Source organism: Eretmochelys imbricata, chromosome 10 (assembly GCF_965152235.1).
Source record: "Eretmochelys imbricata isolate rEreImb1 chromosome 10, rEreImb1.hap1, whole genome shotgun sequence".
Lineage (NCBI taxonomy): Eukaryota > Metazoa > Chordata > Testudines > Cheloniidae > Eretmochelys > Eretmochelys imbricata.
The window spans coordinates 84,458,928-84,474,072 of NC_135581.1; the positions used below are offsets into that span (position 1 = coordinate 84,458,928).

At 62.7% G+C, this 15,145-nt stretch overlaps 1 protein-coding gene across 1 annotated transcript in view; it reads right to left on the minus strand.

Moving 5' to 3' along the window:
• Positions 1–11,106: 11,106 nt before the first annotated feature.
• The window catches only part of FES (FES proto-oncogene, tyrosine kinase), a 32,874-nt gene continuing 28,835 nt past the window's right edge, over positions 11,107–15,145 (minus strand). Inside the window, exons 17-19 of the mRNA XM_077827942.1 lie at positions 13,496–13,653; positions 12,844–12,966; positions 11,107–12,621 (exon numbers count right to left, since the gene is read on the minus strand). Coding sequence (XP_077684068.1) covers positions 12,479–12,621; positions 12,844–12,966; positions 13,496–13,653 — 424 coding nt within the window. The 3' untranslated portion in view covers positions 11,107–12,478. The remainder of the gene's footprint in view (positions 12,622–12,843; positions 12,967–13,495; positions 13,654–15,145) is intronic.

A 15,145-nucleotide genomic window follows, 5' to 3' on the forward strand; every position in this document is an offset into this window, starting at 1 on the left:
CAGACCCCCAACTCCCACTTGCACCAGCCCCCCGACCAGCCTCTTACCCCCCACTGTGGCCAGCCCCCCCCAGACAGACCCCTAACCCCCACTTGCACCAGCCCCCAGACAGGCCTCTCCCCCCACACTGAGGCCAGCCCCCGCCCCAGACAGACCACCAACCCCCTTTGCACCAGCCCCCACAACAGGCCTCTCGCCCCACACTGCAGCTAGCCCCCCAATGAGCCCCTCACCCGCCACTCCAGCCAGCCCCCACAGATGGAACACCAAACCTCCCTTGCACCAGCCCCCCGACAGGCCCCTCGCCCCCACTGCGGCTAGCCCCCCCCGACAGACCCCCAACTCCCCCTTGCACCAGCCCCCACGACAGGCCTCTCCCTCCACACTGCAGTTAGTTGTCTGATGAGCCCCTACCCCCCACTCCAGCCAACCCCCTAGATGGACTCCCAATCCCCACCTGGGCCAGCCCCTCAGCAGGGCTGGAGGGTCCCGAGGCCCCACAGGGGGCAGGGGGCCCATGGCAGAGTCTGAGCGCACAGAGAGGAAGATGAAGGCCTCAGCCCTGGCCGGGCCGCCCCACACCCAGCGCCCCCCGGGCTCCCAGCGCAGGCCGGGCTGCCCCACACCCAGCGCCCCCCGGCTCCCAGCGCAGGCCGGGCCGCCCCACACCCAGCGCCCCCCGGGCTCCCAGCGCAGGCCGGGCCACCCCACACCCAGCGCCCCCCGGCTCCCAGCGCAGGCCGGGCCGCCCCACACCCAGCGCCCCCCGGCTCCCAGCGCAGGCCGGGCCGCCCCACACCCAGCGCCCCCCGGCTCCCAGCGCAGGCCGGGCCGCCCCACACCCAGCGCCCCCCGGGCTCCCAGCGCAGGCCGGGCCGCCCCACACCCAGCGCCCCCGGGCTCCCAGCGCAGGCCGGGCCGCCCCACACCCAGCGCCCCCCGGCTCCCTGTCCTGCCCGGCCCACAGCACTGCTCACAGACTCAGCTGGGGGATGGGGGAGGCCGGTGGGGCCCAGCCGGGAGCCTGGCAGGCTGCGGGGCACACACAGGAAGCCCGTCTGCAGCAGGTGGGTGCCGGAGCCCCCGCCCCATGCCAGGCAGAGCATGGCTGTGGCCTGGTTACCCTAATCCCTCCGGTGCTGGAGCCGTCCGGCAGTATTTTTAGCTGTGAAGCCTGGGACGGTGCCAGGAGCTGGGGAGGGAGCTGAGCGTGAATTACACCCTGCCCTGCACAGCCCGCAGCCGGGCACACGGCACGGCCGGCCAGGACACCTGCTCCCCAGCCACGAAGGGCACTGGATCCCCTCCCCCACTGCACTGCCACCCCCCTCCCCCTAGCTCCACCATGTCCCCTTCCCCTCACTGCACCGCCATGCCCTTCCCCCTCCCCTCACTGCATCACCACACCCCTTCCCCTCCCCTCACTGCATCACCACACGCACCATCCCCCATTACATCCCCCTTCCCCTCCCCCTAGCTCCACCACCATGTCCCCTTCCCTCACATTTCACCACTATGCCCCTTGCCCACACTGCACCACCGCACCCCCCTCCTCTTACCAGGCTCCCTCTAACCAAATTCCCACTAGGATGAAGGCACAGATTTGGGGGGGGCAGGGAGAGGATTAACCCCGGGGCAATTCAGCTGGAGTGGGTTGATGCTCTGCAAAAGCTACCCTCTTGCTCAGCCGGCCAGCTGGGCTGGGTGCAGGGATCACCGGCGAGGGGCTCCAGCCTGGGCCCTACAGGAGGGCAGACTAGCCAGTCCCAGTGCTCCCTTCTGGCAGTGCAATCAGCCTCTGGGGCCAGCATGAGCTCTCGGGCAGGTCTCCTGGGGCTGGAAAAAGGGAGTGACCAATGCACCTGGCCTGCCATCTGAGCCAAGAGCTGGCGTCCAGTCTGGCACGGGAATCATCCAGGAGGCCCCCACCCAGCCACAGGGCAGCAGCCAGAATAAGGCAGAATCCAGCCAGATGGAAGAAATTGCTCCTAGCCCCCCCTCAAGGCATTGGGCCAACAGCAGGAGATGCTGAGGGCACCTGAGGTGGGGCAGCTAGGCCCTGCCCAGCCTGGTTGGTGGGCCTGAAACCCCCAATCCACAACACACAGCAGCTGTCACTGGGAGGCTCCAAGGGCTTCCCTCGCCCATTCCCACTGCACACAGGGGCCCAGCTGACACACTCAGGAATTTGCACAGCCCACCCAGAGAGGAAACCCAGCTCTGCTGGGATGGGGCTCACCAGCTCTCTGAGCTGAGCGACTCATGCCCTGGCAGCAGCCAGCCCCCTTGTGCTCTCTTCCCAGCCACACACCACAGCCAGGGGAGCCTGGCACCGTCCCTGCACTCCCGATGCCAACTAGTCACCAGCTCTGCCTAGGGACGCACAAGCTGCTCCTGCCTCGAGGGGCTGCTGCTAGGGCTGAGCAGCCAGCCCTGGGTGGGGGGTGATATTCCAGCCAGACTCAAGCTCTCTGGGCACCTGGAGGGCCAGGGCTCAGCTCGGCACTGGGCAGAGGCAGGAAGTCTGGAGAGGGAGCAGGAGGGAGCGTGGAACAAACAGAGTGCAGGGTGAGAATGGGGGACGTGGCAAGGGCCCTGGAGAGGGTGAGAGGGCTCAGTCTGCTCTGGAAGCCCATGAAGGGGCTCAGATGGGTGGCTGGGGTCAACACGCAGGCGAGCAAGCTGGTGGAAGCACCAGCTGCCTGGCTGCATGGGAGGGAAGGAGATTATAGCTCAGGCCATGAAGCAGCTGCTCAGGGATCTCTCTGAGGTCCCAGGGGATGGGACAGGCTGGCTAAGCCAGTAACTAACAGTAACCTAGCAAAGCTGGGGAGAGGGTGATGGGAGGGGGTCCCAACCCGGCTCCTGCAGAGGAACTGGTAGCAATGGGCTCTGAGGTTGTGTCAGGAAGTGGATACAGGGGAACCAGCTGCCATCACTTATTTGGCTTTGCAAGGCCTTTGAACTAAGCTGTCCTGGCGCAGAAAGTGGCCCGACAGGAGTCGAATGTGTGAAATGGTCAGTTTCCTTCCTGGCCACTGACTGCCAGCGGGGCCGCATGGTTCTGTGCTTGGCCCGTGGGCCACCACGTTTATTATGGCCCTGCATGGGGCTGAGCAGTGGGGGCAGAACCGATGGACGGCACAGTTACTGGGGTTTGTTGGGAGCAGGGGGATTGAGAGGCACGGCAAAGGAGGGTCACACAAAGTAACGTGCAGTGCCTACGCGCTATGATTCGAAAGGCCCTGCTCTGTTCATTCCCGCTCAGGGGCCTGGCACCGGCCAGTGTCGGCAGACAGGATGCTGGGCTGGATGGACCCTGGGGATGACCCAGTCTGGCTGATGTGCTGTTCTTAAATGAAGGGTATGAGCCCAGGACAGGGACCTGGGCTCTGAGCCCCCAGCCGGGTGAACCCCTGCAGTCAGAAGAGCAGAGATGTCTGGGCGCTGAGGAATGGGATGGAGAAGAACCTAGTGCCCTGGTGCCTACAGGTCTCTGGAGGCCTCCCTGGGTCCGGGGCGCAGCAGGGGTCCCCCAGCACTGCAGGGGCCTGGAGAAACTCCCCTCTGGAGAGGCTGGGCTGAGACCCAGAGAGGGGCCCGCGGGGCGCAGGTCTGGGGCCGCGACAAGGGGCGCTCGGGGACACTGCCGGGGCTCCAAGGACACCCTGGTTCCCAGCCTGCGCTCGGCGGAGCTGGGCCGCAGGGCGCGGCTGGGGCCGGGTCCCCAGGCTAGGGGAGGGAGGGACATGTCTCCAGGCTGGCCAGGGCCTGGAGCTGACCGGGGCGCCCAGCTCCCGCTGCGGGGCCACGGCCAGGGACCCGGCGCCCCGCGCTGCGGCTGCAGGGTCCCGCCCGGGCTGGCGCTGCGGCTGGCGGGGCCGATCGGGAGCTGTCCAGCCGCACCGCGCCCGGGCCGCCCGGGGCCCCTGGCCGCACCCCGGGGCCCCTCCGCCCCCGGCCGGCAGCGCAGCCCGCGGCGCCAGGTGCGAGGCGCGGACCGGGCCGGCTCCCCCTTACCTCCGGCTCCGGCTGCGGCAGCCCCGGGCCCGGTCCGCTCACATCCTCCGCCGGGCCGGGCCGGGCCGGGCTCCGATCCCCGGGCGCCGCCGCTCCTGGGCCGGCCGCGGCCTCTCCGGCAGCCGCCGCCTCCGCGCCCCGGGCTGCGCCGGCTGCTGGGACCGGGCAGGAGGCTGCGAGCCGGGATGCGCCCAGGCCCCTCCCCCGGCTCCGTCCGCCCGCCCCCGCTGTCTGTCCTTCCCTCCCAGCTGTCTGTCTGTCCGTCCCCCCTCCCCCAGCTGTCTGTCCGCTCCCCCCTCCCCCGGCTCTCTCCATCCGCACTCCCCGCCCCGTCTATCTGTCCGCACCCCCCCACTGTCTGTCCCTCCGCTCCCCCCTCCCCCGGCTCCGTCCGCCCGCCCCCGCTGTCTGTCCTTCCCCGCCAGCTGTCTGTCTGTCCGCTCCCCCCTCCCCCAGCTATCTGTCCGCTCCCCCATCCCCCGGCTCTCTCCATCCGCACTCCCCCCCCCGTCTATCTGTCCGCACCCCCCCACTGTCTGTCCCACCGCTCCCCCCTCCCCCGGCTCTGTCCATCCGCACTCCCCCCCCGTCTATCTGTCCGCACCCCCCCACTGTCTGTCCCTCCGCTCCCCCCTCCCCCGGCTGTCCGTCCTCCCCCCCTGCTGTCTGTTTGTTCATCTGTCCCCCGCAGCTGTCTGTCCGTCCACCCTCCCCGTCCCCGTCTGTTTGTCCACACCCCCCCCCCCCGCACTGCTGTCTGTCTGTCCTCCCTGCCCCACCCCCATCCCCGGATGTCCATCTGTCCCCCGTCCTCTCCCATAAAATCATAGAAGATCAGGGTTGGAAGGGACCTCAGGAGGTTCCAGTCCAACCCCAACTAAATCATCCCAGCCAGGGCTTTGTCAAAAACCCTAAAAGCCTCTAAGGATGGAGAGTCCACCACCTCCCCAGGGATCCCATTCCAGCGCTTCACCCCCCGCCCCGTGAAATCGTGTTTCCGAGTATCCAGCCTAGACCTCCCCCCTGCAACTTGAGACCATTGCTCCTTGTTCTGCCATCTGCCACCCCTGGGAACAGCCCAGCTCCATCCTCTCTGGAGCCCCGCGTCGGGTAGCTGACGGCTGCTATCAAATCCCCCCGCACTCTTCTCTTCTGTAGACTGTTGTCTGTCTGTCCTCCCCCCCATCCTCTCCCCCTGCTGTCTGTCTGTCCATCCCACCATCCCCTCCCCCTTGTCTGTTTGTTCCTCTCCTTTCTCTCCCCTGCCCCCCATCTGTCCATCCTCCCCCGCTATGTCTCTCCCTACACCCCTGTCTCTATTTTCCCCTCTCCATTGGCCTCTCCTGCTGGGGCATGACACTGGCACTGACAGGTGCTTCCTGGTGTGTGTGGTGCCAGGGACTGGTTACCCCAGAGCCATGTCCCTGTGCTGTGGGACCAGCAGGACCCGGCTGGGCTGCACCCCCCAAGTCCCCTTCCCCCTCCCCTGGCTGGGCTGCACCCCCCAAGTCCCTTTCCCCCTCCCCTGGCTGGGCTGCACCCCCCAACTCCCCTTCCCCCTCCCCTGGCTGGGCTGCACCTCCCCCGCACTGGGCTGCACACCTCCAACTCCCCTTCCCCCTCCCCTGGCTGGGCTGCACCCCCCAACTCCCCTGCCCCCTCCCCTGGCTGGACTGCACCTCCCCTGCACTGGGCTGCACACCTCCAACTCCCCTTCCCCCTCCCCCAGCTGGGCTGCACCCCCCAACCTTCCCCCCCTTAGGAATTGCATGGTGCTTGCTGCACATCTGGGCACAGATCACTGCCAGCACGGCTATTCCGCTGCGGGCTGGCTATCCACATAGCAGGGACCCTGTTTTGCACTGATCCCACGTGAGTGCACAAGGGCGTCCCCGTCCCTGCCAGCAGGTGTTGGACACCAGGTGTTGGAAACTAATCAAGATGAGTCACTTTAAATCCAAAGAGTTTTCTTCAGTTATGAGAGCAGCCCCAAACCAGATGTGATGAACTTTACAGCACATACAGTTTAACTTACAGAAATCACAAAACAGGGCACAGGAACACATCCACCAGCCAGGGATCTCCCAGGGCAGCGGAGGGTCCGTGTTTGCCCCGCGGTGGAGGGGCAGGGGTAGGTGCGCTGGTGCTGAGTGGGGGAGGGAGGCACTGTGCTGCAGTTCTCCACGCACTGCGATGGCAGGCGAGCCCGGGAGTGTTGAAGCTGCAGGTCCATGAGAGTCGCAATAGCTGCACTTGCTGTAGGAAAAGCCCCATTATGTCCTGGTGCATCTGCTGCTGCTTTTGCTGGGCCTTGCTCCTGCCCACACTCTGTAAGGATAAGGCCTTTGTCTGCAGGTGACACCTCCCCTTTTTCCAGCGAGCAATGTTCACCCTCAGCCCCTCTGTTCTGGGGCTGGGGCAGCACGGGTCTTCCCACGTCCACCTTTTGACCCTCCTTAGCTGGGAGAGTCACTTCACTAGTGTGCAGGGGGAACCCGCCACACTGCTAGGGCTGCAGCTACAGGGAAACCACACCAAGGTCCCAGTGTCAGGCCCGTCGGAAGGGAAAGCAAAATTTGAGATTCAGAACCCCCTTCCCTTGCTCCTCTAAGGGTTAAACAAGAGAGTTCTGGACCCAGCACCATGCTCAGCTCCAGCCAGTGGCCGATTAGCCACTGGGCCAACAGGGCCCATACCCCAGGGGCCCCTGCACCCTGACCCCACTCCCTAGCTGGAGCGCCGGGAGAGGATGGGGGAGCCCCTCACATGCTCTAACCCATGGGCCCCACAAACCCTAATCTCCCTCTGGCTCCAGCCATGGGAGGGAAGTGAGGAGTGTGACAAAGTGGGGTTTTATTCATCTTGTTATGTTGCATGTGAGTCTTACTGCCCTATAGTAAACACTGTGTGTGCCTTAGTTTCCCTGTGTACTGCACCAATGCTTCAGTGGTGGGAACTGGGGGTGTGATTTTGCTGAGGCCCTCAGGGCAGGTGAGACTGCCCAGCTGTTTGCACCTGTGTAACCAGAGACCCAGGAGGGGGATGTGACCAGTTGACACCTTTGGCCTGGGAAGCAAGACAAAGAGAAGGAGGAGGGGCATGAAGGCTGGAGGCTGGCAGTCTGCTTGTGGGAACTGGAAGAGGGGGAATCCAGGGCATCTGGCCCAGGATTCCCAAGATGGACTTTGCTGAAAGTCACTGCTGTCTGTAATAGCAAGCTCTGTTCTATGCTGTGTTCCTGCCGATGAATAAACCTTCTCTTTTATGCTGACTGAGAGTCACATCTGACTGTGGACTTGGGGTGCAGGACCCTCTGGCTTCCCCAGGACCCCGCCTGGGCGGACTCGCTGGGAGAAGTGCACGGAGGGCCAGAGGATGCTGAATGCTCCGAGATCAGACCCAGGAAGGTGGAAGCTGTGTGAGCTGTGTGTCCTGAAGACAGGCTGCTTACAGAGAGGAGGCACCCCCAGAGTCCTGACTGGCTTCTTAGGGAGCAGTTCCAGAGCATCGCCCAGGGACTCCGTGACAACTGGTGGTAGTAGTGGGATCAAACTGCAGCCCTGGACAGAGCCTCCTGCAGTAAGTGACTGGAGAGCAGTAAAACAAAGGGGGATTAGCCCCAAGCAGGAGGGGCTGGCAATTTAGCAATGGCCCTAGAGGGAGGAGTCTCCCAGGCCAGCTCCTCAGGGAGGCTTGATGCTCTGGATTTGAAGTTCTTAATCTACAGAGTAGGCACGGGATGGGCCCTGAGGAGTGAGTGCCTCTTTCCCCTGGAGGTGGTTGGGAAGCAGATCACAGGGTACTGGGACACGGGCGCTGAGGTGATGCTGGCCCGGTCCGAAGTGGTGGCCCCAGACCGGGTGGTGTCCAACACCTACCTGACCCTGATGGGTGTGTGCAGGCCCCTGTTTAAGATACCTGTGGGGAGGGTACATCTGAAATGGGGGGCTAAGGAGGGCCCCAAAGATGTGGGGGTGCACCATCAGCTGCCAACCACGTGCTGATGAGGGGTGACCTAGCGGATTGGCCAGGCGGCCCCCAAAGCAGGCTAGTCATCACCCGTAGCCAGAGCCAGTGAAAGGCACTCTGCCCTGACACTGGGGGTGGTGCCCAGCCGGGGGTGCTGGTCTCTACCCCAGCGGGAAAGGAGCCACTGGGGACAGGATTTGGCAGGGCTCTGGCCGCAGACCCAGCCACTGCAAGGGAGCAGGTCCCCACCCCTTCCCCAGCCACTGAATTCCAGGCCAAGCTGCAGAAGGATCCCTCCTTACAGAAGCTGAGGGAACTTGCTGGCCACAGCGTGGAGAAACCCCTGGGGAAAGGCTGCCAGGAGAGATTCCTGTGGGAAAAGGAATTCCTGTACCGGGAATGGGCTCCCCAAGGGGAAGTGGAACCATGGGGGATCAGGAGGCAGCTAGCGGTCCCCCAGAAGTACCACGGCAGGCTACTGTACCTGGCCCACAATGTCCCTCTCTCGGGACACCAGGGAATCCAGCACACCAGGCAGAGACTGCTACAGAACTTTTACTGGCCCGGGGTCTTTGATGTTGTCCAACAATACCGCAGGTCCTGCAACCCCTGCCAGAGGGTGGGGAAGGCCCTGGACAAGGGGAAAGCGGCATTGAAACCCCTGCCCATCATAGAGGAGCCGTTCCAGAAGGTGGCCGTGGACATAGTGGGACCCCTCAGCAAGGCAACTCGGAGAGGGAAAAAATACATTCTGGTGGTGGTAGATTTCACTACTCGCTATCCCGAGGCAGACATTGTGGCAGATACACTGCTGACCATTTTCAGCAGAGTGGGGCTCCCCAAGGAGGTCCTTACAGACCAGGGGTCCAATTTCATGTCAACTCTGCTCCGGTGCTTGTGGGAGAAGTGTGGGGTCCAGCACACCTGGGCCTCAGCATATCACCCCCAATCCAACGGGCTGGTGGAGAGGTTCAATGGGACGCTAAAGATGATGCTGAAAACCTTTATGGACCAGCACCCACTGGGACAAGTATTTACCCCACCTGCTGTTCGCGTACCGGGAAGTGCCCCAGGAATCAACCAGGTTCTCTCCTTTCGAGTTGCTGTATGGGAGGAGAGTGATGAGACTTGATGAGAGACGAGTGGGAGGGGAAGGCCTCCCCCGATGGAAAATCAGTGGTGGAGCATGTCCTGACTTTCTGGGAAAAGCTCGCTGAGCTCATGGACTTGGCTGGGAAGAATTTAGCCAGGGCCCAAGGGAAGCAGAAGGTCTGATACGGCCGCTAAGCGCGGGCCTGCTCCTGTGCCACCGGGGACCAGGTGATGCTCCTCATCCCCATGAGAAAGAACAAACTACAGGCTGCCTGGGACGGGCCCTTTAAGGTCATCAATCAGCTGAATGAGGTGAACTATGCAGTGGAACTGTCCAGCTGGGCTCACAGACACCCAGTGTACCATGTCAACATGATGAAGCCGCACTGGGACAGGGAGAATTTGGTACTGGCCATGTGTGGCCAGTGGGAGGAGCAGGGAGATGACCCCTTGGTGGATCTATTCCCTGAGACAATGGCCGGAATCAGTTCCCCTCTCTGACCAGCTCACCCCCGACCAGCAGGCAAAGATTGAGGGGTGCTGGGTTCCTACCAGCAGCTGTTCTCCAACTGGCCTGGCCTCACTAACCTGGCTGTCCACCAGGTGGAGACAGGAGCCAAACCCCCTGTAAGATGCTCCCCATTCCGGGTCACTGGGAAAACAGCCCAGGACCTGGAGAGAGAGGTCAAGGACATGCTGGCTTTAGGGTGATCCAGCCATTCAACAGCCCTTGAGCCTCTCCCGAGGTGCTGATCCCCAAGGAGGATGGGTCAATCCGGTTTTGTGTGGATTACCAGAGGCTTAATGCCATCACCACGTTCGATGCCCACCCCATGCCTAGGCCTGATGAGCTCCTAGACAAGCTAGGCGGGGCTCATTATCTCACTACTATGGATCTCACCAAGGGCTACTGGCAATTACCTTTGGATCCGGATGCCCAACTGAAATCTGCTTTTATCACCCTTCTGGGGTTATATGGGTTCCTGGTCCTACCTTTCGGCCTAAAGGGGCCACCTGTCACCTTTCAGAGCCTGGTGGACCAGTTACTCAAGGGGATGGAGAATTTTGCCCTGGCGTATATTGATATCTGTGTCTTCAGCCAGACTTGGGAGGACCATGTGTCCCAGGTTAGACAAGTGCTGGACCGGCTCTGGGATGCAGGTCTGACTGTAAAAGGTTGAGAAGTGCAAGGTGGGGATGTCAGAGGTGTCATACCTGGGCCACAAAATGGGGCCCGGCTGCCTAAAGCCAGAGCCAGCCAAGGTGGAGGTGATCAGAGATTGGCCCGCTCCCCAGACTAAGAAGCAGGTCCAGGCTTTCATTGGGATGGCAGGATACTACCGAAGATTTGTGCCCACTTTAACGCCAGAGCCGCCCCCATCACTGAGCTATGCAAGAAGGGGAAGCCAGACAAGGTGGTCTGGATCGAGCAGTGCCAGGAGGCTCTCTGTGCTCTAAAGGAGGCTCTGGTCAAGGGCCCAGTGCTGGGAAACCCAGACTTTGACAAGCCCTTTATGGTGTTCACCGACGCCTCAGACACGGGGCCGGGGGCGGTGCTAATGCAGGTTGATGGAAAGGGGGAGAAACACCCCATCAGGTAGCTGAGCAGGAAGCTGCTGCCCCGGGAGCAGAACTGCGCGGCCATAGAAAGGAATGGGCCCTTAGAAAGCTGCAGCCATATCCGTTTGGGTGGTGCTTCACTGTGTACAGCCACCACTCGCCCCTGACGTGGCCACACCAGATGAAAGGGGCCAATGCCAAGCTCCTGAGGTGGGGTCTCCAGCTTCAGCATTACGACGTGGAGGTGGTCCACGTGAAGGGGAGTGCCAACGATGCTCTGTCCTGGAGAGAGGGGGCCCGAACTTCCCCAGGCCGCCGGCTAAAGTGGCCCCACTCAGTTCGGTCTCGGAGGGGGAGAGATGTGATGAAGTGGGGTTTTATTCATCTTGTTATGTTGCATGTGAGTCTTACTGTCCTAGACTAATACGGTGTGTGCCTTAGTTTTCCGGGTGGTGATGGGGTGATTCCAAGGGGCTGTTTAATAGCAGAGGCATAGAAGAGATCCTGTGGATCTGTGACAGCACAGCAGTACAAAGCACAGCGGGAAACTGAGGCATGCATTGGAAACATACAAATCTTACCAAGCTTCACGCTCATCACGGCACGCACCTGTCATCCCTGCTGCGCTCTGATTGTAGCTCTGTGGGGCAGGGCCATCTCTTGGCTCTGTGTCTCTACAGGCCTGGCACAGTGCGGCCCTGGCCAGGGTCACTGGTGCTGTGGCCACACACGGAATCCGGAACATTGGTAAATGCTGGGGTTGGCCGGCTCCGGGCCCTGGGGAGTCCTTGGCAGCACGGAGGGCAAGGCCCTGCCTAGGACACAAGATGCCCATGCCGTGCCCAGCAAGGGCCTTGCTGGCTCCTGCCAGAGCCATTTCTGGTGCCTAGAGCTGAACGCAGCAGTCTTAGTGAGGGGCACAGCCCGTGCTGCTGGCTGGCACGGCCAGAGCTGGATTTCTAGCATCACGTGGGCGTAGCTGCCCACCCAGTTTGCATGCGCCATTCCTGGGAGCATGATACAGACCAGGTACCAGCCAGAGACTGGGATGGGCTGTCGGTACACACGGCTCCCTGCCTGGTGTGTGCACCAGCCACAGGCATGTATCTAGCTCCAGGGGGGCCAGCGGCCCAGCCCCGCAGTGACGGGCTCCCTGTGGGCTGCTGGTCTGAGTAACTGGCGCCCCGGCAGGGTGGGGCTCTGGGCACAGGTCTCTGGGCTGCAGAATCTTCTTCCGCCTGCCAGCCCCATGCCCCCGGGCACAGGAGCCAGGCTAGGCCGAGCCCCCAGTTACCTGGAAATGCACAGAAAGAGCAGAGATGGGGGCTCTGGCAGGCCATGGGGAGCACCCTGCAGGGGCAGAAGGGTCCCCACAGAAGCTGGGCCGCAGGGACCCAGCACAGGCCCCGCAATCCCACTGGCCTCCCATAGTGGGTGCCACAGCACTGACTGGGTGAGGAGGGGGTGGCTTTTATTCCACAGGAAATATGCCCCCCCCCCAAAAAAAAAAAAAAAAAAAAAAGCAGATGATTAGAGCTTGGCCCATCTGTCCCGAAGCCTGACAGCTGGGGCAGGCCCAGGGGATGGCGTTGCGCAGGCTGGAGACCCCAGGGCCCAGGGTCTCTCAGCACCCAGGAGGCAACAAACATAGCCTGGGTCTGGCCGATGGCGACAGCTGGAGCCTGCGATGCCCCAGGCCATGGTGGAAGACAAGTCCCGGGCGGGCACGCCGGGCGTTTGCAGGGAGGCTGGCACAACGTGGGCTCTGCCCAAGGGGCCCTGGGGCTGACAGCTCCAGCCCAGGGCAGCGTCTCCTGGCCTGGGAGCCCACGGTCCGTTACCGCTGCCTCTTGCGGATGCTGACGAGCTCCTGGTGAACGGTGCTGAAGCTGGGCCGTTTCCGGGGATCGTACTCCCAGCACCGCTGCATCAGCCTGTACACGTCCTCAGGACACTGCTTGGGGGGGTCCAGCCGCACCCCTGGGGAGAGAAGGCAGCAGGCTCAGGGCCCAGGGCAGCCTGCCCCCAGGGCTGTAGAGAGCCGGAAACACCCTCAGCCCCTGGCGGCTGCTCACCGGAGGGGGATCCCCTGGCTCCCTCTCGGTGGGGGTGGGGGCCAGGGGGTGGCTCCAGGCCTGGCAGCAGCCCAGGTACCTCCTGTTCATGGGGAGATGGGGCCTGGCCGGGGCAGAGCCTGCTTACCTTGCTCAATGGCTTCGCGCGTCTGGGTGTTGCTCAGGTGGGAATAGGGGGTGGCGCCGAGGCTGAAGGCTTCCCACAGCAAGATCCCGAAGCTCCAGACATCGCTCTCTGAGGAGTAGCGGCCTGGGGAGAGGGGGGCTTCAGGCAAGGTGCCGGGAGCATGGCTACCTCCAGCCCCTCGCCAGCTGCTCCAGCCATGGGGATAGCGTCCCCCTTGGGGCTCCTAGGCAGGCACTCACCGCGCTGCAGCTTGGGCAGCCCCCACTCCCTGCAGACACCGCCCTGGTCCAACGGGGACGCAGCATCTGGCCCCACCTTCCCATGGCCTCCCGCTGCCCCAGCCAGAGGGATCCAGGCGAGTGGACGCCGGGCGATCGGCCACCCCGGTCAATAACCGCATGCAAAGAGCTGAGCAGAGCTGTGGGGTGCCCGGCGCCCGCGTCCCCGTATTGGGCCTGAGGGACGCATGAGGAGCTGTGTGGTCTAGGGGACTCGTAGCCAGGACTCCTGGGTTCTTTCTTGCTGTGTGCAAGTGCTTTCCCCCGGTGCCCTGGCTGCACCCAGTGCTTGCATGGTGCTAGACGGCCCCTGGCGGTCTGCAGAGGGCACCAGCTCAGTGGGATGGGGCTGGGAGCCGCAGCAAACACCATACCGTAATTCAGTGCCTCTGGCGCTGTCCATTTCACAGGAATCTGCTTCAAGCCTCCTGTGGAGGCATAGACCCCGTCCTCCTCCTCCCGCGACATCCCAAAGTCACTGATCTTCAGCGAGTTCTTCTCCGTCACCAGGCAGTTGCGAGCTGCGAGGTCCCTGCGGGAGAGGAGCAGCTGAGCGCCAGGCCCTGCAGCCCGCCAGGCTACTGGCTACAGAGAATCTGGAGGCCCCAGCCATGACCCTGTGACGAAGCGGGACTGTTCTTAATGTTTCCTCTGAATACTGTAGGGGTGCCTCAGTTTCCCCTTTGCATTTCTTAAGTCTCTAGGTGGTGGGATAAGGGGGTGTCATTGTTGCAGAGCAAAGGGCCAGGGTACATAAATGGCCGACACTCTGTCTCCTGGCCACTGATGACTGGGGCCCTTCCCCCCTGCAAGGTGAGAGCTAAAGGGTTGGAGAACAAAGGAATCCGGTGACCTCCTGGCCTGGGAAAGGGACAAAGCCCAGAGGAGGAAGGGTGTAGAGTGAGTCAGTTGGGGCTGGCTGGAGACATGGAGTGAAGTGCAGATGGGGTTGTCTGGCTCACTGCCCCCCAGAATGGACCTGACTGAGCGGTCCTGTTCTCTGTACCTACAAGCTCTGTTTTAAACCTCTGTTTTACTGGCTGGCTGAGAGTCACATCTGAATGCAGAGTTGGGGGGCAGGACCCTCTGGCTTCCCCAGGACCCCGCCTGAGTGGACTCGCTGTGGGAAGCATACGGAGGGGCAGAGGAGGCTGAATGCTCCAAGGTCAGACCCAGGAAGGTGGAAGCTGTGTGAGCTTTTTCTGCCCTGCAGACAATCTGCTCCCAGAGAGGAGACTTCACCAGAGTCCTGACTGGCTTCATAGGGAGCAGTTCCAGAGCATCGCCCGGGGACTCGGTGACAACCGCTACTGACCCCATGGCAGACGGGCCCCTGCAGGCCAAAAGGGCACAAACGAGCTTGGAGAAAGTCGACCTGCCTGAGGACGCCTGCCCAGCCCATCTCCCTGAGGGCACTAGGGCCTGCTGTTTATCACCGGGCAGAGAAGTCTGGACTCTGGGCTCTAGTCACAGCTCCAGCTCTCTGGGTGACCCCGTCCAGGGCTCCAGTCCCCATCTGTCACATGGGACAAGGACACTCCCTTCCGTGGGAAGCCCTGGGGCTGGAGGGCTGCAGAAACGTAGTGAACCCAGGCAGAGACACCGCCAGGTCTCCAGGGGAAGGCCAGGGCACTAACCCAGCGGGCATCTCACAGGAGCCTTCCCAGCTCTCAGGACAGGTACTCGCTGGCAGACCATGGCTGGTATCACCGGCAGCGCCCAGCACACTCAGGGGCCCCAATAGCAGCTGATGTCCAGGCAGTGACTGGGATGCTCAGGGCCCTCTATCATGGCTGGGGTTTGGGCAGCGCCTGAGGGGGTGACCAGATGTCCCGATTTTATAGGGACAGTCCCGATTTTTGGGTCTTTTTCTTATATAGGTTCCTATTACCCTCCACCTCAGTCCCGATTTTTCACACTTGCTGTCTGGTCACCCTAGTGCCTGGGGCACTCGGGGGCCCTGAACTTGGCTGGGGTCTGGGCAGTGCCCGGGGCACTCGGGAGCCCTGATCTCGGCTGGGGTC